The sequence below is a fragment of the Saccopteryx bilineata genome, chromosome 1, assembly GCF_036850765.1.
Source record: "Saccopteryx bilineata isolate mSacBil1 chromosome 1, mSacBil1_pri_phased_curated, whole genome shotgun sequence".
Classification (NCBI taxonomy): Eukaryota; Metazoa; Chordata; class Mammalia; order Chiroptera; family Emballonuridae; genus Saccopteryx; species Saccopteryx bilineata.
Genome location: NC_089490.1, coordinates 56591420 through 56619176, shown reverse-complemented (window position 1 = coordinate 56619176; position 27757 = coordinate 56591420). Strand labels below are relative to the sequence as shown.

The following is a 27757-nucleotide window of genomic DNA, read 5'->3' as shown; positions in this document are numbered from 1 at the left end:
GCTCTGCCTATATTTTGGACCCTTCCTTAAAGGCATATGACCTCTTAGCCACATAAAAAGATGCTAACATGACAGCCTACAGCAAAATAGTCTTATATCTCATCCTCAAAAATGAATTCCTAAAAATTCTGAACCAAATAAAAGAGACCACGCTTAAGCAAGTGCTACAAACTCAGTGTTTGACTGCTTTTACATACTGGTGATATTTTTTATTGTTTCAATAGAATAAATTTCTAATTCTACATTTTTCATCTATCTATACTTGGTATTTTTTAGCCCAATTTACAATTTAGGAAAAAATTTTCTAAGAAAGAAAGAAACCCCATATATTGGAAGGTAAAAAACATAATTTTTCACTACTTACCTTGTATATCTGGAAGATATTTCTGGTACTGGTCAATTTCACTGCTAAAAATAGCAAATGCTAATCTTTTGAGAAGCATGGCTCTCTGCTCCAGCTCCACATCCCGGTTTGCAAAGAGGTTAAGTGAACTGCTTTGAGCCACAGCTACACGGGCTTAAAAAAGAAAGCAAGTGACAGAGGTTGTGACAGTCTTCCAGATTATTCTATTATTTGTTTTTAAAAATAGCTAGATCCCCTATGACACCCAAGAGTGAAAGGAACCTAGTGTAGAGGGCTCGGGCTCCTCTCTGGGGCAGGGGGCTGGCAAACACAAGCCGGCTGATCAAGGGATAGGAACAGTGATGTGGAGAGAGAAAATTTAGAGCTGTAGGTTTCTGAAGGTAAAATCACTAAGAGTGTCATTTCATAAACCCTTTAGTATTTTACGCTATCTACCTATATACTTAAAAATAATTTCCGGCCTGGCTCAGCCTACCTAGCTCTCCTTCCTTATGCCTTGTCCCTCATCAGCTGCTCACTTTTGCAGCCACAGCCTTGCATGCTTTTCCTTGAACTCACCAAACTTGTTCCCACCCTGAGATTTTATCATTTTTGTTCCCTGTACTGTACATGGAATACTGTCCCTAGGACATCTCATGGTTGGCTTTGTTCATTTCACAAACTCCTTAGCTATTACTTAAAACCTATTGCATGGACCTATTTTCTTCACAACTTAATTATTCCCTGAAGTAATCTTATTTGACTAAGGTTAGCATACTTCCTGCCCCATTTTTGTCTATAAATATTTGTTGAATGGATGAATCTGAACTTTAACACTACGGAGATAGAGAGGATGTGCTGTTCCCTTCTTTTCCAGAGGGAACTAGGGCTTGTGTTGAAGAAGTTAATAGAATCATACAGACTCATCCAGTTTGTTGCTATTTAAGGTCATTAGTTTAGTAACTTCCAAACTTTAAAAAAAATTTTTAAATACTCTTTTTCTTCAGGTGAAATATTACAAGGAATTCTAATATATAAAACCAACCCAGGTAGAGTAGAAAGAAGATGGAGAGTGATTCCGACCTTTCCGGCCCTTCTTTCTTCCTTCAGAGGAGTTCAACAGCCGCAGTTTTTAGAGTTGTCTCCAGGTGGCTGCCTTTCCCTGCCTCCCTACCTGTCAGCTTTCATTTCTTCAACAGTTACTTATGGAGTGCTTACTATGGTCTAGGTTCTATGCTGTGTGCTGAGGAAACAACTGAGAGTCATGTTACCAAATAGATTTACTAATTATTTATCACTATGTTGTCCTCTTTGTGTTTTACCATTATAATCCTATAAAGTACTAAGCCTAACTTGACAAAGACCTAATTCAGTAGTTTCTAAAAAAGAACACAGCAAATAGTAAGAACAGGTCATATACAGGACAGACAGTGCTTAAGTTATCACATACTAATACTTACTCATCAAATCTCTAAATGTTGTCTTATCATGTGTCATCAGATTGTCCAGAATTGCTCTCCAACTGCAAAAGACAAGAATTATGACATGTAAGATTTTGTTGTTATTGTTAAAAAAATGTTCTTTGCGGAAATTGATTTCAACAGCCTTTTATGAGATGTTTTATCATGTTGGCTAAAAAAGCAAGACAATGACTTACTGATTAACACAAGAGGCATCCATTTGAAAGAAACTGGGATCCATAAAGAGGTCGAAGGCTTCTTTCTTCCAGGCTCTCCTGGTGTACTGATACCCACTAAGACTGCTAAGCAGCTGGACACAGGCTCGGTAACTAGGGGCGTTATGTGCACTAGGATGAAGGAAAACCACCTTAACCTAGATGTTATCATTTTAATCATGTTAAATTATTGATTAGTGTTCATAGTTTCCTAAAACAATGATAGGAAATAGCACCACAAGAGAATTTTTTTAATCATTATATTTCAAGGTAAAAAATAATATTTTGTAGTGATTCAAATAATGGCAATAAAGGAATATAATTTGCTTCTAACATGCTATGAATTAACTAAGGAAGCTACTTTAATAATAGTACCTGTGATTTCGGAGGTAGGGCACAACATAATGCATAATATTTGTAAGTAAAGGAATAACTCGTTCTTTTTCATCACTATAGAAAACCATATCCAAAAGATGAGCCAAAACCTAAAAAAAAAATATAAGAAATGGAGTATAATCTGAGAGCTGAAACTGATGGCATTCAGAGGTGGTTTTTATCTTTAAGAAAATCTTGAATACCTTAATATTAGAAAAATCTCAAATTACACCATTTTTGTATGAATGATTTCTGCCACTATTTGCATTTTTATTATAACTATAGGATATAAATATGTGCAAATCTTACTATTTATAAGATAGGGAAATATAGAAAGAGAAAGGTCAAGATCCTTCTAAGTGAATAAATAGTGAAATTAAGACTAGAAACTTGGTTTCTCTTTACCTGACCTGGTCAAAGGGAACTTGGAAAAAAACAACTAAATCAACTGAGCTGCTCAAGTCCCAAATCTGTCAGTTACTGGCTATTTGATTTTAATCATATTGTTCTAATCTCTGTGAGGTTCAGTACCCACATCTGTGAAGGGGAAACAAAAATGACCTGTAAGACTATATAACAGGGTATATAAAAAGAGCACATCAGAGGATACATATAAACATGTTTGCCATATTATAAAATACTTTATAGTATGGCAAACATCATTATACCCCTCCCTACCATACTACCCCTCCCTACCATACTATGATACAAAAGACCTTATCTTTTTATAAAAAGTACACTTTAAAAAAACAGTACTTGGGAGATGAGCAATATTTGAGGTTATGATAACTAATAGTTAACAAACTAATCCTGAATACAAAGTCAAAATTTTATTCTATACAGTGATTTCTAGAAGCACAGAATGATTTTCCAAATCAAAAACTAATAAGAATTACTTGCTGATATTGAATTGTAAAACTATTTACTTGAAAGTTCATTAAAAAAACAACAACTTGATAATACCTCAGAAAGTAATGTCAGTGCATGGACACTAAATACAGAAGGGGTTATGTTTGCAGTTTCCATCGCAGGTGATAACATATCTGCATAAGAGAAATGACAGGTAAGGGTACAGTTAGATCTTTTCCCACTAAAAAAGTTACTGTAAACGAGAGAAAGATGTTTTTATAGTATTTACAGTAACGACTGCAATGCTTTCTTAGTGAATATACACCTACAAAAATAAACATCAATGTTTGAGATCGATACCTTCAACATCAGATTCCAGATTGGTTCCATCCACCATTATTTTGGGAGAAGGCTTAACTTCAAGATTCCGTCGCAGCCATGTTGTCTGTTCCAAAGAAGAACCAGCTATTGCACCAATTGCATCCACTATTTTATGAGTCACATCCTAACAAAACAAGGAAAAACCACAATATTTGTACCTACACACATTTATACACAGGAGACTTCACAGATAAACTTATTTGACCTTCCCATTTTAGTGTCGAAGGCGCTGAGAAACACAGTTTTGGCAACAGTCCAGTGGTGGGATTCATATAATTTAACAACCAGTTCTCTGCCCTAATGACCGTTTTAAGTACAAAAGAATGATATACTAAAAGATAGTTTATTAGTCCATGCATTTAATACTTAAAAACAATAAAAGAGGTAGATTACCGTGAATAAGACGCACCTTTGTGTCGGAAAATCTGGGGTCTAAAAACTGGGTGTGTCGCATACAGTGGTTGTAGATATTTTTACTTGTATTTCCCACTTTTTCATGCGGATGAGGGGTTGTATGAATTTTATGATGAATAAAACAAGTCCAATAACTTTATGTAATACATTTTTATTCAAATTTCGAGCCCCAAAATTAAGGTGAGTCTTATACATGGGAGCATCTTATACATGGGGAAATACGGTATAAGAAAGAGTTTTAAGATATTAATGAAAAAATATTAAATACTTGACAAAAAACAATAAAACTGTTATTTAAGATATTTCCAATGACACCTTGTCACCCTGTGGTTGTTTGGCACTTTTTCTCTTTATATTATATGTTTGTTTACTGAAGTAAAAAACACGAGGGAATTAAAATGTAGTATGTTATCAAAGGTATAACTTTTATGAAATGAATAAATATTACAAACATTGTTCTGTCAAACTTTTTTTCACCTATGGACGGAATGAACATTACCTGGCACTTATAATACATTGTTGTGCAGATGAACATTAAAAGAGTAAGGATGTCAAAATAATCTGGAGATGTTTTCTCTGAACATATGTACCCTGATTTATCAATGTTACCCCATTAAAATTAATAAATTAAAAACAAAAGAGTAAGGAATGTAAATTTGTGGTTTCCATATTGAGCAGCTGCCCAGGTGCCCACCTTAGAGAGAACCCTGACTACAAGTACAATTTTAACACCGGTTCACTGAATTCTACAAAAAATTAGGTATACGTTCTGCCAAACCGGCGTGAACACGCTGAGTCCCACCACTGCAACAGTCCTCAGTTCATTATGCCTTACCTGAAGGTCTCTTTGGTCTTTTTTATTTTCCAAACTAGGGTTTTTCATAATAAACTCATTCAGAACCCTAAAACAGCCAAAGAGAAAAATAAACTGGAAATATTAGTCTAAAGAAAATGATGCAATCTAATTTATCACCATGAGTAAGTGACTTTGTGGCCTCAATTTCTATTTTATATGTTTAATGAATATATATGGATATCCTATGACTCAGCAGAGCAGTATAAGAATATGCCATGAAAAGACATGTACAAGGATGTTTGAAACAGCATTGTTTATAAAAGCCAAAAACTGGAAAGAACCCTAATGTCCAGCAGCAGAATAAATTGTGGCATATTCATATAATGAAGTATTAAACAGCAATAAACATGAAGATACTGTAGCTACATGGAATTACATGGATGAATTTTACAAATGTGTGAAAGGAGCAGACACAAAATAAAAAAGTTCAAAAAGAAAGCAAAATTTATCTGTAGTATTAGAAGTCAGAATAGTGGTTATCTTTGGGGAAAAGAGAAAGGATAGTAATTAGGAGGGGACCTGAGGGGACATGTGGTGGTTTCTTTCTTTATTTTTTCTGAAGTGAGAAGCAGGGAGCCAGTCAGACAGACTCCTACATGCGCCCGACCAGGATCCACCTGGCATGCCCACCAGGGGGCGATGCTCTGCCCATCTGGGGAGTTGCTCTGTTGCAACCAGAGCCATTCTAGCGCCTGAGGAGGAGGCCATGGAACCATCCTCAGCGCCCGGGCCAACTTCACTCCAATGGAGCCTTAGCTGCAGGAGGGGAAGAGAGAGACAGAGAGGAAGGAGAGGGGGAGGGGTGGAGAAGCAGATGGGAGCTTCTCCTGTGTGTCCTGGCTGGGAATTAAACCTGAAACTTCCACATGCCAGGCCGATGCTCTACCACTGAGCCAGCCGGCCAGGGCTTATTTCTTAATTTAGGTTCATTATTAAACACACTGTGTGCTGACTTTGTAATAACTTGTGGAGTTGTGTACTTATTATTTGTACTTATTATTATTGTGTATTTATTATGTTTTATATGTCAACCAAAAAGTAAAAGAAAATTCCAAACCTCATTAATTTAAAGTTGTAATAGAAATGGTTTCCTATTCTGTATGTGTCTATATAATATATATATAATAAAGAATACTTTGTCAATAAAATTTTCCATTTCCATTGTTTGTTAATAATTTCACTTTAATATTTATTTTGACTTGATTTTATTAAAATAAATTATATGCATAATTATTTCCAAACTCATATGTAAAGTAATATTGAAGAACAATCTTCATATTGATTTCTATTTTATAATTAGGAATTTTTAGAGGATCAGTGGAACCTTTGGGAAAAAATAACCAGAAATTTAAAAAGGGAATTAAGTTTCTAGTAAAACTAAATATGTCCAACTTTATGTTTAAATGCTCAGTGTGCACACAACTGAGAAGGGGGTAGGATCCTTCATTATCTGAGAAATAAAAAAGAAAGAAAAGGTAGTAGAAGAAACAGTAAATTTTGTAAGGAAGCAGCTACAAGTCAACAGATGACTTTAATTTTTAATGAAGTTAGCAGGGTTATTTGGCAACAATTCAAAAAACTGTATATTCCCTCCCTGAGCCTTAAAATGAATCAGAGGCAAGTAGGTCAGATATTATTGCTTGATAGGAAGCTAGCCTTGGAGAGGTTTATCAACGTACCCAGGGTTAGAGTGATGAGGACTAGAACTAGAGATTAGAAGATAATCAGAAATCTTCATTAGAACGTTGATTTCTAACATTTACATTTCTCTCCTGACTAAAAATCATACACACTGGTTCCCTTAACCTTTGATGCGGGAACTGCAGGCATCGAGGCCACTGCTCTTATTATAACATCTTCACTCTCTAAAACTCCTTCAGCTTTCTGACTTAGAAAACAGCGTGCGGGTGCAGGGATCACCACGGACCCTGAAATGCTTTAGCAGTACCACTAGCTCACTGTGGCCAGGCACCCTGTAACTCAGCTACTGCAGGCTGATCCACTCCCTTCAAGCTCTCCACTCCGTCTCTCCACCTTCTCTCTGCTTCTTGTTGGAAGACTACATTTCCACATTTACTAGGAAACATGAAGCCATCTTACTGCTGAAGAACCCTCAACTTCCCCCTCTCTCCATGTCAAAATTTGCTAGATCTTTGGCTCCCAAACCAGAATTGCTAGTTCCCTTAAGGACAGTAAGGGATCTCTATGATCCCTTAGAAGTAAGTCTCTCTATGTAGAGAATCACACAATTACATATACTAAATCACCAGAAACGCTACAGAGGCTGACTTAAAAAAATCAAAGTTCTCTGCTCTTGGTTGAATTTATCCATTCAGTTGATAACATACTATCATTGGCTATTAAGGACTATCCGAGTTAATGTAAAAAAGTTGGGGGAAAATTTATTCTCTTTCTTTCCTCACATATGTCTTAAGCAGTCCTTTGCAAACTTTAGTGTGTACTCAAATCACTTGGGAGTCCTGTTAAACTGCAGGTTCTGGCCCTGGCTCAGTAGCTCAGTTGGTTCGAGTATCGTCCTGACACGCCAAGGTTGGGGTTGGGTCCTCAGGTCAGGGCACAGACAAGAATCAACCAGTGATGGCATAAATAAGTGGAACAATGAATTGATGTTGCTCTCTCTCTCCCTCCTCCTCTCTCTAAAAAGCAATAAATAAAAATTTTTTAAAATGCAGATTCTGACAGGGATCTGGGTAGAGCCTGAGATTCCACATTTCTAACAAGCTCCCCAGTGATTCCAACACTGCTGATTGAAGGATCGATTTTGAATGGCAAAGTCTTAGAGAAAATGCATCCTTTCCCACTCTTATACCTGCTGCCATTCACTGCTCTCCATCCCCTCCCGCTGTCTCTGGAATCTGGTGCCATCAGTGAGCTCCCTTCTCTCTAGAATCTCCTATTACTTTCCACTTGCATAACATGATTAGCCATGCACTATTCTAAAAATTTAACAAATATTTAACTCATTTAATCCTCATACTAACTTTATGACAGGCACATTATCATCCCCATTTTTCAGACGGAGAGGTTAAATAACCTGCCCAAGGGCACGCAGCTAAGAAGTAAAGGAGCTGTGATTTGTACCGAGGCAGAGTACAACTCAGAATCTTTGCTAGTAACAACTCAACATCCTCAGGTCTTCCTTACCATTAATCATGCCTTTCAAGTCATATTTTCTCTTGCCCCATATCATTTCATTCTTTTCATAAAATTTCTCCAAAGAAGCAGCCACACTTGCTTTCCTATTCTAACCTTCTGCTGTTCACTTCTGTGCTTACTACCTTGCCAAACCCCTCTCCCCTCCGTCACCAATCCTCTCCAATTCATCAGTTATAGACTCTTATTAGTCCTCATCTTCCTTAATGTCTCCTACGGTATTACTCATGCTTTCAACTTCTCTGCTTTTTACAACACTGAATATATCTGACTTTCTTCTCACTTTCTGATATTTGCTTTTCTATCTCCTTTACTGACACATTTTCCTTCTTTGTCCTGTTCTTTCACTCCCAACAGTAGTTCACACTCCCTCCCCTCCCCACTTGAAACAGAATTCCTATCCATCCTCCTACTAACTTGTCAGTCATGTTTCTCCTCAAAACCTGCAATCACTCCCAGCCCCTGTCCAAGACCAAATTTCTTAAGCTAAAATGCAACAATCCTTCTCCATCCAGCTGCCATCTCCCTTTTCAATCAACCCTCACCCCTATTCTATTGCCTGTGCCCTACCGTACAATCAGACCAGACAAGACACCTTGCCCCAGTACACCTTCCATTCCTGTCTCCTACCAGAAAGAAGGCTTTCTACTTCTACTGTCTCCATTCATGGAGCAAGTATTTACTGTGAACCAATAACAATGGTGAGCAAAACACAAACACTGTCCATGAAATCATGGTGTTCGCAGTTAAGTAAGGGTGAATGGAATTTATCAAATAATCATACAAACTATTAACACACATCAGGAAAATAACTTTCCCAAGCCAGTTTATGCCCAGGGCCTTCAACTCAAATGACCTTCTTCTATGAAATTCAACCTCAGCTATCTTAGTCACCCCCTCCCTTTTAAATCCCACATTAACCTTTTCACTAGCTAACTTTTGTAAGTTTTACATTAGCTCATTTAATTCTGTATATGTATAAACACATATTGGTCCCTCCCCACCCCCCATCCTCTTTATTTATAGGCCTCATGTTATATACATCTAGTTTTATACCTTCAGAATTCTATGAGAAGGTAGAGAGATCACATGGTCACCCAAAACACCTCATATACAGCAATTATGATGATAAATATTCTTCTTTTATTGAAAATAATATTTTTAAGCAAAATAGCTTACCCAAGTATAAGAAACTGCCCTGGGGCTGGAAGACTCAGTTGTATAGAGTCTTTCAGTAGGATCAAGAGTGATGCCCAGCTATCCACTAAATTGGGCACAGGAATTCTGCAAGATAAATATATATTTAATATATACATATATGCAAGTCCATAGTAAACTTTTCTTTGTATTCTCTAGCAGTCTTTAACAAATTTTCCTACTAGTTTCTCTGAAACATTCCTTAAATTTTTATAGACTATGATAGAAAATTCCTAAAACCTTTATTTTTTTCTACTAATGTTTTATAAAAAGAACATCAAATCCATTTAAAATACCCAGTATGACTTATTAGTCTAGAAATATTGCTATATAAACCCCAATTTTTAACATATGGACTCTCAAAAGTAAAATACAATTAAAATCTCAGGTTCATTACTAACATCATAGTCACCTACTCCATCCTATCCTATTCTCTCCATTTCTCTCCACTATTAGTTCTTTTTCCTTCACCTATGACTTTGTCTCATCTAAAGGAGACCTGTTCATCTACCCTGCTCATCAGTTTCTCACCTCGAGAGAAATTAAGAGTGTCTTTGTTTCAGTCTGATCTTAATCCTAACACCTTTATGTGTCTAAGTGCAAATTTTAGGCAGTCACAACCAATTTTAATACACTACACAACCTAACTTTACAAATGTCAGTCATAGATCACAAAATGATGCTACGTTGGGTTATTAAAACTGAATTACCCTGTAGGGGAAGATTAGGATTCAGGTTCTCCAATAGGAAGTTTACCAAAACTGAAGTTAATTAACTTTCTATTCAGGGATTAGTTAAATGCAAAACTGGAACGTCCCTAACAAAATGGTACTTCCATATCATTTCAACATTTAAAAAAATCATGTCAGGCTACCCCATGTTCACCTATATCAAATTAATAATAAATTCACTGCCAAAAGGCATGGTTTCAATAGTAGAATCAAACTTTTCATTTATATTTAAATTATTTTCTTACAATTTAGTGTTTTAATATCCAGTGTATCTTAAATGCACCTAGGTTTTTATGTCTGTCGGATATGTATGGATGGGTCATTACGATGTCCAATGTTGGCCTGACCTGTGGTGGTGCAGTTGCAAGATATCCAATGACTTGCATTAATATATCCACAAACAATGGTTTTCTTTTTCTAGCACTTATTCTTTTAGGGGAAAAAACAGCAACCTCTTGAAATAATTCAGGTGCTTTCTCCCATATTTCCTAACCCTTAGACATTGCTAATGCAGTAAGGAGAGATCCACATCAGTTATCTTACCTTTGAATATAAGCATAGAAAAACTGAAGCATGCAGACTTCCAAAGAAAGATGTTTCTATAAACAAAAGAAATCATTTTTACAGTGAAGAAAAATGCTGCCTTTACTTTTTCATTGTTGCAACTACTCTGTATTACACTGCCAATTTTTAATTAAAAACAAAAAAAAAAATCAAACACAAGTTTGTAATAAAAAAAAGGCAACTCTCTTCTGTTTAGTAGGGAAAGAACCAAGAGCTACTTAAAAAATTGAAAATGCATGGAAGGAATAGAAAGTTTCTCAATTTTCCCTGCACCACTCCAACTATTACTTTCAAATGGTCCATTTATACTAAAAACTAGTTTTAATCAGCTTATGCTTGATTAATGCTATCAGAATTATGTTTTTTTAACATAAAAAATTGTGCTTTTAATCTATTTTACCACACCTTTCTGTTAAATCAGCATAGTAAGCCAAATTTCAGAACAATGCCTAATAGCCTAAAATGTGCATAGTCCTTAACTAAACATTGTGCTGAATGAAATATATAAAAGAAATACCTGTCCTTATAAATTAATAATAGGCAAGAAAATGAAACTGATGACAATTGACATTTAATAATTTGTTCCTTTTAGTAGCAACTAGTCTCTTAAAGTTTATATCACAAAGAAAAATCAAGTATCTAATCCAGGGGTCGGAAACGTTTTTGGCTGAGAGACTCATGTACACCACATATTTTAAAATGTAATTCTGTGAGAGCCATACAACGACCGGTGTACATTACGCATTATCCAATAAAAATTTGGTGTTGTCCCGGAGGACAGCTGTGATTGGCTCTAGCCACCTGCAACCATGAACATAAGCGGTAGGAAATGAATGAATTGTAATACATGAGAATGTTTTATATTTTTAATGTTATTATTTTCTTTTATTAAAGATTTGTCTGTGAGCCAGATGCAGCCATCAAAAGAGCCACATCTGGCTCTTGAGCCATAGGTTCCTGACCTCTGATCTAATCTATTCAGAACTAAGTTGATGGAAAACAGAGGAGCAGCAGGTGGGGGTAGGTATGTGTAATATTTTCTCTTGCTTTAATATCCTACACACTTAGCCCAATGCCTGGTACAAGTAGATGATCAAAATGTTATGCTTAATTGAGCTTTTAAAGGAAAATTAAAACCCTATCACAAATTCCCAAGAGGTGATTTCAGAAGAATAAGGGAATTATTAAAAAGTTAAGGCCTGACCAGGCAGTGGCGCAGTGGTTAGAGCATCAAACTGGGATGCAGAGGACCCAGATTTGAAACACCAAGGTCATTGGCTTGAGTGCAGGCTCATCTGGCTTGAGCGTGCGGGCTCACGAGCTTGAGTGCGGGGTCACTGGCTTGAGCATGGGATCATAGACATGACCCCATGGTTGCTGGCTTGAGCTCAAGGTTGCTGGCTTGAGCAAGGGGTTACTCACTCTGCTGTAGCCCCCTGGACAAGGCACATATGAGAAGGCAAACACTGAACAACTATGGAGCTGTAATGAAGAATTGATGCTTCTTACCTCTCTCCCTTCCTGTCTGTCTCTATCTGTCCCTCTCTCTGTACCTATCTGTCTCTATCACAAAAAGTCAAGGACACTGGCTACTGACACATGCAAGCACACTTTTCTCATTGGCAATTCAAGAAAATGATAAAAGAAGAAATAATTAAACATTTTCAGATATATATATATAATCTTTTATGGGTGCAATTGGGTCTCTTTTGAATGGTTTAAATGTTTGCAGTTGATAAACATTTTCTAAGAAAATATGACATCTTAGTATCACTAGAACAAAGAGCATAAAAAGTAAAGAAGTCCATAATTTTACTATTTCTAGACTTTTATGTCTGCCTAATTAGAGACAACACACTGAGTGCAGAGACTGTATTATTCATTTTCTATAGCTCTTGGAAATCAGTTTTATACATGGTTAAGAAATGAAACTGACCAGAAATAAGGTTATGGCAAAAAATTGAAAATTTATAGAATTTGGAGATTGATTTCAAGGAGCAAGACATGGAATCCCATTTTCTGCACTCTTATTCAACATAGTACTGGAAGTCTTAGCCACAGCAATCAGACAAGAAGAAGAAATAATAGGCATCCAAAATGGAAAATAAGCAAAACTGTCATTATTTGCAGATAACATGATATTGTATATAGAGAACCTTAAATAACCCACCAAAAAACTACTAGAATAAATTCAGTAAAGTAGCAGGATACAAAATATATATCCAGAAATTGGCTGCATTTTTATACGCTAATAATAAACTACCAGAAAAGAAAACTAAAAAAAACAATGCCAATTAAAATCACATAAAAAATACCCAGGAATAAGTTTAACCAAAGACATAAAAGACTTGTATTTGGGAAATTACAAGAAACTGAAGAAGAGACAAATAAATTGAAGCATACATACACTGTGCTCATGGATAGGAAGAATTAACATTGCTAAAATAAAATGTCTATACTACACAAAGCATTCTACAGATTCAGAGCAATTAATATCAAAACACCAATGACATACTTCACATAAATAGAACAATTCCAAAATTTATATGGGACCACAAAAGACCACAAATAGCCCCAGCAATCTTGAGAAACAAGGACAAAAAGTTGAAGGAATCATGCTACCTGATATCAAACTACACTACAAGGCCATAGTAATCAAAAGAGAATGGTGATGGCATAAAAACATACATATAAAGTCAATTAACAGAATAGAGAGACCGAAAACATACCCATACCTATATGGTCAATTAATGTTTGACAAAGGAGGCAAAAACATAAAACAGGGTAAAGACAGTCTATTCAATAAATGGCATTGAGAAATTTGCACGGATGCATGCAAAAAAAGAAACTAGAACACCTTCTTACAGCAAATTTGAGAATAAATGGATTAAAGACTTAAATATAGGACTCAAAACCATAAAACACCTAAAAGAAAACATAGGCAGTAAAATCTAAGACATTTCTCTTAGTAACATTTGTGATACATCTCTTTGTGCAAACAAAAGAAAACTTAAAACAAATGGGACTACATCAAACTAAAAAGTTTTTGCACAGCAAAGGAAATCATCAAAAAACCCCAAAAGACAACCTATGGAATGGGAGAAGATACTCACCAATGATAGCTATGATAAGGGGTTAATATCCAAATACAAGTAAACACCAAATAAACAAGCAATCCAATTAAAAAATGGGCAGAAGACTCAAGTAGACACTTCTCCAAAGAGGACATACAGATGGCCAATAGACATATGAAAAGATGCTCAACATCAGTATCATCAGAGAAAGGCAAATTAAAACCACAAAGAGCCCATCACCTCACACTTGTCAGAATGGCTATCATCAGTAAATCAACAGACATTAAGTGTTGGCGAGGATGTGGAGAAAAGGGAACTCTCATGTACTGTTGGTCTGAGTGCAAATTGGTGCAGCCACTGTAAAAAACTGTAGGGAAGTTCCTCAAAAAAAAATTAAAATGAACTACCTTATGACCCAGTGATTCCACTTCTGGGTATATATCTGAAGAAACTCAAAATACTAATTTGAAAGAGTATATGTTCACTGCAGTGTTATTTACAATAGCCAAGCTATGGAAACAACCCAAGTGCTCATCAACAGATGAGTAGATAAAAAAGCATGGTACATATATACAATGAAATACTACTCGGCCATATAAAGGAAGGAAATCTTAACATTTGCAACAGCATGGAAGAACCTACAGGGTATTACACTCAGTAAAGTCAGTCAGAGAAAGAATTAATTACCATATTATTTTACTAATGTGTGGAATCTAAAGAACAATGTAAACAAATAAACAAAACAGAAACAGACTCAAAGAGAACAGATTTATGATTGCCAGAGGGGAGGTAGGTTATGGGACTGGGTGAAAAAGGTGAAAAGATTGAGAAGTACAAATTGGTAGTTACAAAATAGTCATGGGGATGTAAATTACAGCATATGGGATCATAGTCAATAATATTGTAATAACTATGTGTGATGTCAGGTTATATAACTGGAAATATTAGGGGGGGACACTTACTACTATGCTGTATACCTGAAACTAATACAAAATACTATTACATATAAACAGTAATTGAATAATTTAGCAAAAAGAGAAAGTGAGATTCATTCTGAAGAGAAAGCAAAAAAGAAACTGAGATAGTCAACAACTGATGTAAGCAGACCTTGAGCTCTGACTTCTGTGTTCTTCCTTTAAAGGACAAAAAACCTTGCAAAAGAATTAGATCACACAGCTCTTGACTGTCTTAGATGTACATACAGAGAGATATGAGCAGTCAACTGTTTTCCAATGGCTATAGAATTATATAATTATAGAATTATCATTATCAATAGTAAGTCATTGATAACTGCTTTTATTATGGCAGAGTGCCACATGCATTTATCTCTGCTAAAAGTAGATTATTGTACAAAAACAAAACACCTTACCTACCAGCATCATTTTTGAAATAGAACTGTAAACAAAAGCTAAAGAAATATCTTCTTACCTTGTCTTTTGCTATGGCTGGAGGCTGCTTTAAAACTTCTTTCACAGTCTGTATAACAGTTTCTGCTCTCATGACACTGATTGAGCGAACCAGCTCTACCAGTAAAAGCTGTTCTTCACTGGCTGCAGGAATAACCTGGATGACACATCATAGCATTTATATATCTAGTGTGTACAAATTCTTTTAAAAGAAGTCATAGAATTGATAGAATATTATATGGCTTCTTATTAATATAAGGGATTTTTCAAGTCCCTTGATTATACTTTTGGTAAATTTTTTTTATTAATAATACACGTATATCCATTTTTTAGGACAATAAACCTGGTAATAAAAAAATTGTAGTACCCTATCCCTTCTTATGTCCCAAAGCAACCATGCTCAACTCTTAGTTCTTTTCTATTATTTCTGGACAATACACACTACTATTATTTTTTACCTATTTCACTTTCTTTTTCAATTTTAGATATTACCTACTGACTTCCTACTTTAGAAGACAATGATTGAGTTCACACACTTTTCTCCCTATCCTCCCAACATAGTTATATCATAATTTTGCTTAAATCAACCTCCAGTGGTCACCTGCCTTATAGTTGCTCTGTATATTGTACTATCATTGCATTTTTCTTCTCATAAAAATTGGTTTTGCCTGGCCTGTGGTGGCACAGTGGATAAAGCATCAATCTGGAATGCTGTGGTTGCTGGTTCGAAACTCCGGGCTTGCCTGGTCAAGGCACATATGGGAGTTGATGTTTCCTGCTCCTCCCTGCTCTATCTCTTTCCTCTCTCTCTTTCTATCCCTCTCATCTTTCTAATAAAAATGAATAATTAAAAAAAACTGCTTTCATTGTTCTTTTCTTTTTTCTATCACAAATTCCTCCTAAATTCTCCAGCAACTGTAAATCTCCTCTAATGAAATTCAAACAATCTTCTAGCTTTCCTCCTGCTTTTTTCCTCTCCTTTTTCTCTTGATACATTTGTACAATGTCTTTCTATTATGTCTTGTGTTGGTACTCTCCAGGATTGTTACGCTACACATTTATCTTCTTGATACCTCTCCTGTAACCATCAGCCTAGAGATTCCCTTTCCTTTTCTTGTGGCAGAATCCCTATTACTCGGATTCCATGTGTATTTCCTTCTTGGCTTACTCCTCCTCTGGTGAAAATGCATCTTCCTGTATCTAAGAAAGGGGGAATTTATGGGTTTTTGTTTGTTTGTTTTGAGATATTGCATGGTTCAAAACACCTTGAGTGACAGTTTGGCTGGGTATAGAATTATTGGTGAAACCAATTTTCCCATCACCATTTCCAGGGTTGCTATTGACAAGTCTCCAGTGAAGATGGCCAATATTTTCTCGTTAGATTTTCACAGTCTCTTTAAATCCAGTGTCCTAAAATCATGTGCTAATTTTTGTGTAGATCTCTTTTCACAGTAACTCTTGAGGGGATTTTCTTGTACTATTTCTTTGATACTTTTTCCTCTCATTTTTTCTGATCTTTCTTTCTGCAAAAAGATATTGAACCTCCAGTATCACTTCCTTTTTCTCATTTTCCATCTCTTCAAATTTACATTTTATTTCTGATATTTGTTCCTTTTGTTTGTTACCCTTATGTTTTGCTTCTGATATAAAATTTAAAATCCAATTTAAAAAAATTTTTGTAATTATCTTTCTTTTTTTTATAATATATTTTTTTAATTTTTATTTTATTCATTTTTAGAGAGGAGAAAGAGACAGAAAGGGAGAGAAAGGAGAGAGACAGAGAGAGAGAAGGGGGGGAGCTGGAAGCATCAACTCCCATATGTGCCTTGACCAAGCAAGCCCAGGGTTTTGAACCGGCGACCTCAGCATTTCCAGGTCGATGCTTTATCCACTGCGCCACCACAGGTCAGGCTGTAATTATCTTTCTTGAAGTCTGTTCTTATTTTATGCATGCAATATGGTTTCAATTATTGAAGGACATTATTATTCTTTATATCTTCTTCTGTTACCTGCACTGATTCTTTTGATTTTTAAAAAAAATCTAGTTGTTCTGGTCTTTGTCTATCATATTAGAAGCTTTTTGTCATGTTACTGTTAATTGTTGTCTTTCTATTCTTAAACTAAGAGATCACCCCAATAAATCTAGTTTCCATCAATACCACAGTTATAACATTACTGACTATATTCCTTATGCCGTACTTTACATCCTGCATGACAATTCTCTAGCTCTAGATCCGTACTTACTAATCTCATCACCTTTTTCATCCAGTCCCCCAACTCCCCTCCCCTCTGGGATTCATAAGTCTGTTCTCTGTATCTATGAGTCTGTTTCTGTTTTGTTTGTTCATTTACATTATTCTTTAGATTCCACATATTAGTAAAATTATATGAAACTGTCTTTCTCTGACTTTTTTCACTGAGTGTAATACATATCCTGTAGGTCCATCCATGATTTTGCAAATGTCAAAAAACTGCAAATAGAACTACCTTATGACCCAGCAATCCCTCTACTGGGTATATACCCCAAAACCTCAGAAACATTGATACGTAAAGACACATGTAGCCCCATGTTCATTGAAGCACTGTTCACAGTGGCCAAGACATGGAAACAACCAAAAAGCCCTTCAATAGAAGACTGGATAAAGAAGATGTGGCACATATACACTATGGAATACTACTCAGCCATAAGAAATGATGACATCAGATCATTTACAGCAAAATGGTGGGATCTTGATAACATTATACAGAGTGAAATAAGTAAATCAGAAAAAAACAAGAACTACATGAGTCCATACATTGGTGGAACATAAAAACGAGACTAAGAGACATGGACAAGAGTGTGGTGGTTACCAGGGGTGGGGGGAGGGAGGACATGTGAGGGAGGGAGGGAGAGAGTTAGGGGGAGGGGGAGGGGCACAGAGAACTAGATAGAGGGTGACGGAGGACAATCTGACTTTGGGCGAGGGGTATGCAACATAATTTAATGACAAAATAACCTAGACATGTTTTCTTTGAATATATGTACCCTGATTTATTAATGTCATCCCATTACCATTAATAAAAATTTATAAAAAAAAAAAAAGATTTTGTTCCTTTATATGGCCGAGTAATATTTCATTGTATATATGTATCAGTGCTTTTTTATCCAGTCATCTATTGATGGGCACTTGGGCTGTTTCCATAGCTTGGCTATTATAAATTATGTTACAATGAACATATAATCTTTCAAATTAGTGTTTTGAGATTCTTCAGCTATATACCTAGAAGTGGAATTGCTGGGTTATAAGGTAGTTTCATTTTAATTTTTCTGAGGAACTTCCCTACTGTTTTCTATAGTGACTGCAAAAACCTGCACTTCTATCAACAGTACATGAGCATTCCCTTTTCTCCACATCTTTGCCATCATTACTGTCTGTTTATTTTTGATGACAGCCATTCTGAGGGGTGTGAGCTGACATCTTATTGTGGTTTTGATTTGCATTTCTCTGACACTGATGTTGAGCATCTTTTCATGGCTATTGGCCATCTGTATGTCCTCTTTGGAGAAATGTCTATTCAGACCCGTTGCCCATTTTTAAATTGGATTCTTTGTATTTTTTGGTGTATGACTTCTTTATAAAGTTTGGATATTAACCCTTTATCATATGTATCACTGGTGAATATGTTCCTTCATTTAGTGGGCTGTCTTTCATTTTTTGTTTTGATGGTTTCCTTTGCTGTGCAAAACCCTTTTAATTTTATGTAATCAAATTTGTTTATTTTTTCTCTTCTCTCCCCTGTCCAAGGAGATATATCAGAAAAAATATTGCTAAGAGAAATGTCCAAAATTTTATTGCTTATGTTTCCTAGGTTTTTTCATGTTTCCAGTCTAACATTTAAGTCTTTAATTCATGTTGTTTATTGTTTTATATAGTGCAAGGAGGTGGTCTAGTTTCATTCTTTTCCATGTATCAGTTCAGTTTTCCGAGAACCATTTATTGAGTAGACTATCTTTACCCTATTGTATATTCTTGCCTCTTTTGTCAAATATTAGTTTACTGCTTTTAAATAGTCCAAGAGTTCAATTCTGTCCAATGTAATATCATCTATTCAATCCTGACATGCAAAATAATGTCCTATAAATGAAATATTTATTTTATTTCTTTAGAAATATCAGCATAAATGTAATATGAAACCAGCATAAAAATAACATCAGAAATGTTTAGCTAGACAAATCAATATCTTGTGTGAATGTAAACTTAGTAGCCTTAATATTCTAATAATCACTATATCTTTCTATTTTTTCTTCTTCTTTTTCCAAGTGAGAGAAGGAGAAGTAGAAAGACAGACTCCCAAATGTGCCCCAACTGGGATTCACCTGTCAATCCCCATCTTAGGACGAAACTCTGCCCATCTATGGCCATGCTTGCAACCGAGCTATTTTTAATGCCTGAGGCAGAGGCTCCATGGAACCATCCTGTGTCCAGGGCTGATATGTTTGAACCAATCTAGCCATGGCTGAAGGAGAGGGAAGGGGAGAGAGAGAAAGAGAGCGTGTGAAGGGGGAAGAGGTAGAGAAGCAGCTGGTCCTTTCTTCTGTGTGCCGTGACTGGGAATCAAACATGGGACATCCACATGGCAGACTGATGCTCTACCACTGAGCCAACTGGCCAGGGCCCACTATTTATTTCTAATACAGAACACTTTTAATGAGCTTTCAAAGTGAAGTTTTCACACATACAACCCAGTCAAAACCAATATATAAATTACATTTAGAAACAAACGATTTAAACTATCATGGCATAATGAAACAGTAGTGAAAATAAAAATTTTTCTCCATATCCTTGCTTTGTACCCTGAATAACTAGCACTTAAAAGATTCATTTTACATTACTATTTAAATACACCTATAGTTTTAATATAATACTAATTTATCATTTTATATAAAATAATACCTTTTATACTAAAGAAATTTAGGCAACAAGTCATTACCTAAACTGGTACACAAACTGTTGCTTTTCTACTTATGCATACCATTTCAACCCTTTTGCAACTAACGGAGAGTCAAAAATTAGCCTGTACAGCAGGTCCTTGAATGACATCATTTTGTTCAATGTCATCTCATTATAACATTGGTGAGATATTGTAGGAACTCTTGTTTATATCAGTTAGCCTATGGTAAAATTGGTTTAATTATATGTGGCTTTACCACAGTTCCAAAAACTCATTGTTGATGTTAAGTACTTACTATACATACCAAATGTTTACTAAATAGAAAAGCTAAAACACGTACTTTGGTCCTGTTGGTGTTTTTGTTCTGTCTTCTTTCATTCCATACAAATGCAATGGCAGCCATAAAGTGAACACCATGGTTCATTGAAATGGGCCCCAATAATTCAAGAATCTGCTGTCTCAAATTCTAAAACAAATAAATGACAAGTGAATTAAAAATCATGAAAGTATTAATAACTAAACTGTACTTTTTCTTCTTGAAATAATATATATTACTACCTAAATAATAGTATAGAAAACTTTAATCATGTTAAGAGATGCAATCATAATTATTTTAATTCTAAAAGAAAAACAAACAAACCCATAATATGACAACAAATAATCAGCTAAATGCAAGACTCTAATTCGTGTAATGAGATGATAGAAAACACAACATAGTTGACCCTTGATCAAGGGTTTGAACTGCTAGGGTCCAGTAACACATGAATTTTTTCCCAATAAATACCTGCCATTTTCCATCTGTGGTTGGGAGTCCATGGATGTGTAGGACTCACTGTGTGCATTGATCTGTGCCACTTTATACAGGGTACTTGAATATCCACAAATTTTTAAATCCATGGAGGGGGAAATGGTACTAGAACCAATTACCCATGGATAGTGAGAGAAAACTTAAGTTTTGGGGCAGTCAAAAGTTATAGACAAATTTTCAAATGCACTTGGGATCAACACCCCCAACCCTGGTGTGCTTGAAGGGGCAACTGTACATGAAATGCAATTACATTGAATGTAGAGAGCTTTTAAAAGGAAAGTGGCCAGGAGGAGATGTTTTACTTCTAAGTGAATTAAACAAAGAAGAAAAGCAGAGTTTAATTCAAGTACCAGTACTTAGACAAAATTTTCTCATGATTTTCACCATTCCCTTCTGCCTAATTTCAGATGTGTTCCTATGACTCACAAATCTAGCAACTCAGGTCTGGGTAACAGAGGAAATGTCATTTTAACAACTAATATAGCATAACACACTTTTAAAAATACATATAATTTTTTTTAAATATAAACAGAAAATTTAAAAAACATATAAAAGTTTATTTTTGTGTGTGTGTGACAGAGACAGAGAGAGGGACCGATAGGGACAGACAAGAAGGGAGAGAGATGAGAAGTATCAGTTCTTTGTTGGGGCACCTTAGTTGTTCACTGATTGCTTTCTTATATGTGCCTTGACTGGAGGTGGGGGGCTACAGCAGAGCAAGTAACCCCTTGCTCAAGCCAGTGATCTTAGGCTTCAAGCCAGTGACCTTTGGGCTCAAGCCAGTGAGTGACCTTGCAACTCAAGCTAGTGAGTCCGCGCTCAAGCCGGCAACCTCAGGGTTTTGAACCTGGGTCCCAGTCCGACACTCTATCCACTGCACTACCACCTGGTCAGGTATAAAAGTATTTTTTAAATAACCATTAATTTGATCATTCTTAGATAATCACTATTAACACATAAACTTTATTACTTTTTCTGCAGAGAAATTTATTCTACATAACTAGAAACGCAGTATTTGTTCAATTAAGTAGTATCTCTGTTTCACTAAACTTTAAAGCATTTTTTCATTCTTTAATAATTTGTTAAAAGCACAATTATTAGTAGCTATATAATGTGACACTAAAGGATGATTTATTCAACCATTTTCTTGCTGTTTAGAATCTTTGCCATTAAATGAGGATATCATAAATGTCTTATAAATATCTTTGCATAATATTGCTTACTTTAGAATTAATTACTAGGTAAAAGACTAAAAATTTTCAAGCTCTTTGTACATATTGCTATATTCTTTTCCAGGAGGGTTTGCATATAAAATGTCAACTTAAAATGCCTTTAGAAAAGGACCAAAGTTTAAGGTATGAATAAACCTCAAAAACATCATATCATATGGAAGAAGCTAAATACAAAAGACCAAATAATGTGTTTCCATTTATACAATATGCTGAGAAAAAGGAAACCAATATATAGAAGAAAGAGATGAATAGTTCAAGGTTAGGGTTCGGGACAGGGAATGACTGTAAAAGGGCGTGAGGAAACTGTGGTGAAAGACAGCTTTGAAAACTGGACTGTGGTGATAGTTTCACTCCTCTGTAAATTTATTTTTAAAAATTATATTGTATGTACTTTAAATTGGCGACTTTTATGATGTCATATTTCAATAAAACAGTTAAAATTATTTGATAATTACTCTATTGATTAGAGTGCCATAAATACTATAGAAATTATTCACAAATGAACACAATCTTTGAGAAAGTGCTCAAAGAGACTCTTGAGCTCCAGATGAAGTGTGCATTTCTAACCTTTGTGGCTCCAAGGTTAATAGTAGTAACAGATGCAGATGCAGCAACAGTCATCTTTTCCGAATAATCAGCCTGATGCAGGATGCTCCAGAGCAGTGTCACGGAGGACATGATCATATGAAGGATTGAGAGGATTCCTCTGCGGGCTTCCAACAAGTGTCTTAGGTCTACATTGACCCAAAGCTATTAAAGTTGGGGGAGGGGAGGAGACAAATCAGCACTTACTGAAGCTTATAAATGGAGACTTGTGTATCTCATAACCTTTTTAAAGAAGTCAAATATCTGTGCAGTCTTACTTGGTGATACTGTGTAGTTGGATCCAACAAACAGTAATGGATAATAGCTGTAATCCCTTCTAAAAGAGTAAGAACCATATCTGGTGGAATAATTGATGCCATCCACAGAGGCCTGAAATAAAATATGATCATTTGAACATAAGTTCTGAGAAAGAAAAGTCCATGTTTTATCAACAGTAAATGTCCATCATGCACTAAGCACATAGTAAGTGCTCAATAAATATTACATAAATAAATGACTAAAAGAATTAAGAGCTTTCAAATCCTAATCTATAGAATAAGTGAGTCATATTAAATATACTCAAGTTCTTGTTGGCTAATAAATTCTATATAAAATAAACAAATATAACCAGTAAGTCTCTAGCAACTGTATAAGGCAGGCATATCAATATTAAATGATGCAGGAAGTTTTTAAAATATTTTACATGTAGTCATGAGGTTATACAGGAGATAAACCAGAAATCAGTCTACTAAACATCTGGCTTCCCTGACCAGGCGGTGGTGCAGTGGATAGAGCATCGGACTGGGATGCAGAAGACCCAGGTTCGAGACCCCGAGGTCGCCAGCTTGAGCGTGGGCTCATCTGGTTTGAGCAAAAATTCACCAGCTTGGACCCAAGGTCGCTGGCTCAAGCAAGGGGTTACTCGGTCTGCTGAAGGCCCACGGTCAAGGCACATATGAGAAAGCAATCAATGAACAACTAAGGTGTCTCAATGCGCAACAAAAAACTAATGATTGATGCTTCTCATCTCTCCGTTCCTGTCTGTCTGTCCCTGTCTATCCCTCACTCTGACTCTCTCTCTGTCTCTGTAAAAAAATAAAACAACAACAACAACAAAAAGAAACCCATCTGGCTGACAAATTTTAAACATGGCCTGGGATACAGATGGAATTTCACCTCTAAGATAAGATATAAAGTCAGATGGGAAAATAATTATTTTTATTTTTAAATTAGTTAAGTGTAAAATTAATTTACACTTACATAACATATCACATAAAACCAGAGACACCCTTTGCTGAGCTTTCTATTATGTTTGTCAGTTCAGTGAAGAAGAGCATAATTAATTTCAGCCCTTAGCAGAAAAAAAAGGCCTGCTTAAATTAATATCATAAATTTCTTTTTTCCAATCTTGAATGTTTTACTGTTACTCTTCCTCAAGCTGAATTTTCTTCCTTGTGAAAAAAAAAATACTATTTGTAACCTACTGATACCCACTAATTTACTTACTCAAAGTGTGACTGACATTCTGGACAACTCTAAGCAGTCATATATATGATAAATGTCAACGTTAACAAAAGTTAAATGAACTCTTACCTACTATCAGATAATCCTGTTTCATATTTGTACTGCTGAATTAAATTATCTAAATTTCTGCAAAGTTGTAGTGTCACAGAAACAACCACTCTCTGTAGAACTTTTCCCATGTAAGGCAGCGTAGATGTGATTAAACCAATCCATTGTGGGTGCATCTTACAAGCACAGTGTTGATGTAAAGCCCGTATCACTGCACAGAGGAACATGCCTTGATTTGTGATTGGCTGAGCATGCAAATACTGAAGAGAAGTCATGGGCTGATGGGGACTGATGTGTTCCAGATCAGATACAACAAAATCAAAACCTGCTTCATTTTCTTCAGGGATAGTCATTACCCAGTGTTCTAGAACAATGAGCTTTTGAAGAACTTTAAGAAGTTGTGACTGGAGTGTGCTACCACTGTCAAACTCATCCTCTGAGAAATTGATGAGGCTGTCCTCTGAGAAACCTTCTTCCACAGCAGTCATGTTCTTACCTGCCATTTTCTCACTGTGCCACTTCTGTGCACTAAAGATAGATGACAGCAAACAGTGAAGAATTACTTTCTGAACTTTGCACTTAGATAACATATCAGAGATGAAACTAGGGAAACCCTTTGCTGAACTTTCTATTACTTTTGCCAGCTCAGTAAAGAGAAGTGTCAAAATTTCTATGCTCATCATCTGCATGTTTCGATTGCCTATTAAATCTTGTGCAGTGACCTTGACATGTGTTGGATAATGGCTACGCATGTAATATAAGCAGAGGGAAATAAGAATTTCTATGTACATAGAACTCCTGAAGTTATGATTTGAGTCCACTGGAATGTGACTATAAAAGTCTTTGCCCATGACAGAAATCCGGTGTCTGGCCAACAGATTCTGAAGCAGAGACAACTGAGGGGTGTACACATTATTTATACTAGTGGTTGAAATGGCATTTACAAAGGCAATGGGGTTAGTTTTCAGTATGGCTTTGATGGCAGAAAAAGCGTAAAGAGTTCTTGATGAATCATACAGCTGAAGATACAGAAGCACATGCTGGTAGAGAGGATGGATGTTGAAACTGGGAGAGCTCCGTGATCCAGGAGAACCCATGTCACTCTCAATTTCAGAAATCTCTCCCTCTCCGCAGCTATACCAGTTCTCTAAATCCAGACCATCACTAAAGAATACACTGGTTTGTTTGAGTTTTTCATTTGAAGTTTTTTTCTTGTCATCATCCTTCTTTCTGGCAAGTTTTACTTTAGGTTTTGCTCCTGGTTGTTTACCTGACTCCTTAACAATTGTTTCTTTCTCTGGGACTTTTTCCGATAATCTTTCTTTGAAGCTGAACTGAATGCTACTGTGACTCCTCTGTCTAGATTTGGTTTCTGTGGAAGCAACAGAAGAGTCATGGAGAGTCTGTATGGATCCCGAAATACAAGGTGAGGAACTATTTCTGGAGATTCCATTTGCCACAGACTCACGGCCTTCTTCCGCAGACAAGGACAGAAACTGAGAACTTTCGTTACTCAGCAAAGTACTCTGACTCTGCTGGGAGGGCTGATCGTCACTTGTAATCGCCTCCTCACCTGGACCTACATCACTGTGCTTTGAGGGCATAGCTTCCATTTCTAACTGAGAAGTAACTGATGCAGATTCTGCTTCAAGGCCATTTACGACTTTACAGATCAGTTCAAACACCACCTGCCGAACATCAGCGTCTGGGGAGCCTGCACTTGGCATTTGAGAATCCTCCTGGGCATTCACATTTTCAGGATCAACTTCATAACTCAGGTTGTCCCCAGCAGAGGACTGCGAACATCCGGAGTCAGAACTCTGAAGTATCTCTATCTGTTGGTCTGGAAGATCGAAATCAGATACAACCATCGGAATTGTCTCACTGCTGGTACTTAGAAGGGAAAGTCTGTCACTTAATGGGTTAACAGTAAGACTAAAGTTCTCTATTTCGTCCACAGTAAGCGGCTTTTCACCATTTCCTTTAGATGCAATGAGTTGTCCTTGGCTTACTGGTGTGTGAGAAAAATAGCAAAGAAGAAAAAGTATAAAATATATTAAAATAATGAAAATGTAGAAATATAAACTGAACTCAAAATTTTAATCATTAATTTTAAAACCTACTTCTATTTTACTACTAAAATCATATTTTATTACTATTTTAGACCTTTTAAGCTACAAACTTAGGCAGATGACTATTAACTAAAATTTAATAAACCCAATTCAACAACAAAGGCCTATTATTCAACTGGATTAAACAGAATAGCACATTCAATACAGATTAAATATAAAAATTCACCCTTATCCCCAAATAAGACATTCTTTGTTACTACAGTTCAAAATTTTAGTGGTTTTTCCCTTCCTGTGTGATACTGAAGTTATGCTAAAGGGAAGTATAAAAACATAATCTCCTTAATTTTAATAAAATAAAAAAAACATTTCTGAATTATCTAGTATGAATAAACCCTAGACAATGAGGGTGAGAGAAGAAAAAGACATAGGAGCATAGAAAGAGTAGGGAATCACCAATACACTCATCTATTTCTATACTTTGTGAAGAGCATACTGTGATGACTGCACCCTTTCAGAAAGGGTGGAAGGCTTAACTGCATCCAAGTGGTGCAAAGCAAATGCTATCACTTTCGAGGAAAACATCATGATATCACAGGGAGGTCTGGGACTGATTTCAGAGGAGATGAGAATTCAGTAGACAGGCAGGAACTGGGGCAGGTAAAGCAATACCACAGAAGTTCTGGCAGTTAGTAGGGTAGAGCATTTTCCGAGAAGATTCAGGGGAAGCAGTGGAAAGGAAGCTAGAGAAAGGAACCAAGGGTCTGTGAAAACACACTACAGATGCAATAGCATGACGGTTTGGTTCCAGCTTGCATCACTTCCCCACAGTAAGCCTTTGAAAAAGCACAGCTAAGTATCAGCTCCCTGCTTGGTAAAATTACTGATTTATTACTGACCCCACAGGATTGTCAAGATATACAAAATGATACAAGTGAGACTCTTTTGTTCCTAACATAATAAATTAATTTAACAGGCCATTATCATTATATTACAGAGCTGTGGTTTTTCAACCTCCAGTCCATGGACTAGAGGTTGAAAAACAGTTATAGAGGGTATCACTCAACAGCTTGTAAAGTGTGGATTTCATTATAATAATAGTATTTATCAAGCACTTATAAGTAATATGCCAGGCACTGTACTAAACATGTCATAAACACAACCTGAGAGGTGGATTATGATTCCCATTTTAGAGATAAAGAAAATGACTCATAAAACATAAATATGCATTATAAGCTGATTATACATTCCTTTTAAAGTATCTGCAAAGCCTTGCAGGACCAGGATTGCAAAATAAAATCTAAAGGTATTTATCTTCATCAAAACTGAAGAATGTCTCTGACAAAAGCTGTGCCGATTACTCCTCTGAAATGAGAGCCAACAAATAAGAAAGATCCAAGTCCTCTAAGCTGCTCGTGGATGAAGCACATTCTGACATGGCCCACATGGGCACTGCTGGTGCATGCAGAGAGGAGAAAATAAGCCCATGGAGAAAATCTCACATTAAATTCTCTTGTCAA

The 27757-nt window shown here is 36.0% G+C and overlaps 1 protein-coding gene across 10 annotated transcripts in view; it reads right to left on the bottom strand.

Annotated features, from left to right (window-relative positions):
* DOP1A (DOP1 leucine zipper like protein A) overlaps window positions 1–27757 on the bottom strand; it is a 128875-nt gene that overhangs the window by 12988 nt on the left and 88130 nt on the right. For all 10 annotated transcript variants that reach the window (XM_066254111.1, XM_066254076.1, XM_066254083.1 and 7 more), the window contains 14 exons: window positions 24190–26179; window positions 22875–22986; window positions 22579–22761; window positions 20312–20437; window positions 15062–15196; window positions 10539–10594; window positions 9247–9351; window positions 4873–4939; window positions 3603–3747; window positions 3357–3436; window positions 2394–2503; window positions 2001–2150; window positions 1804–1865; window positions 365–517 (listed from right to left, as the gene is read on the bottom strand). In XM_066254111.1, coding sequence (XP_066110208.1) covers window positions 365–517; window positions 1804–1865; window positions 2001–2150; window positions 2394–2503; window positions 3357–3436; window positions 3603–3747; window positions 4873–4939; window positions 9247–9351; window positions 10539–10594; window positions 15062–15196; window positions 20312–20437; window positions 22579–22761; window positions 22875–22986; window positions 24190–26179 — 3474 coding nt within the window. The remainder of the gene's footprint in view (window positions 1–364; window positions 518–1803; window positions 1866–2000; window positions 2151–2393; window positions 2504–3356; window positions 3437–3602; window positions 3748–4872; window positions 4940–9246; window positions 9352–10538; window positions 10595–15061; window positions 15197–20311; window positions 20438–22578; window positions 22762–22874; window positions 22987–24189; window positions 26180–27757) is intronic.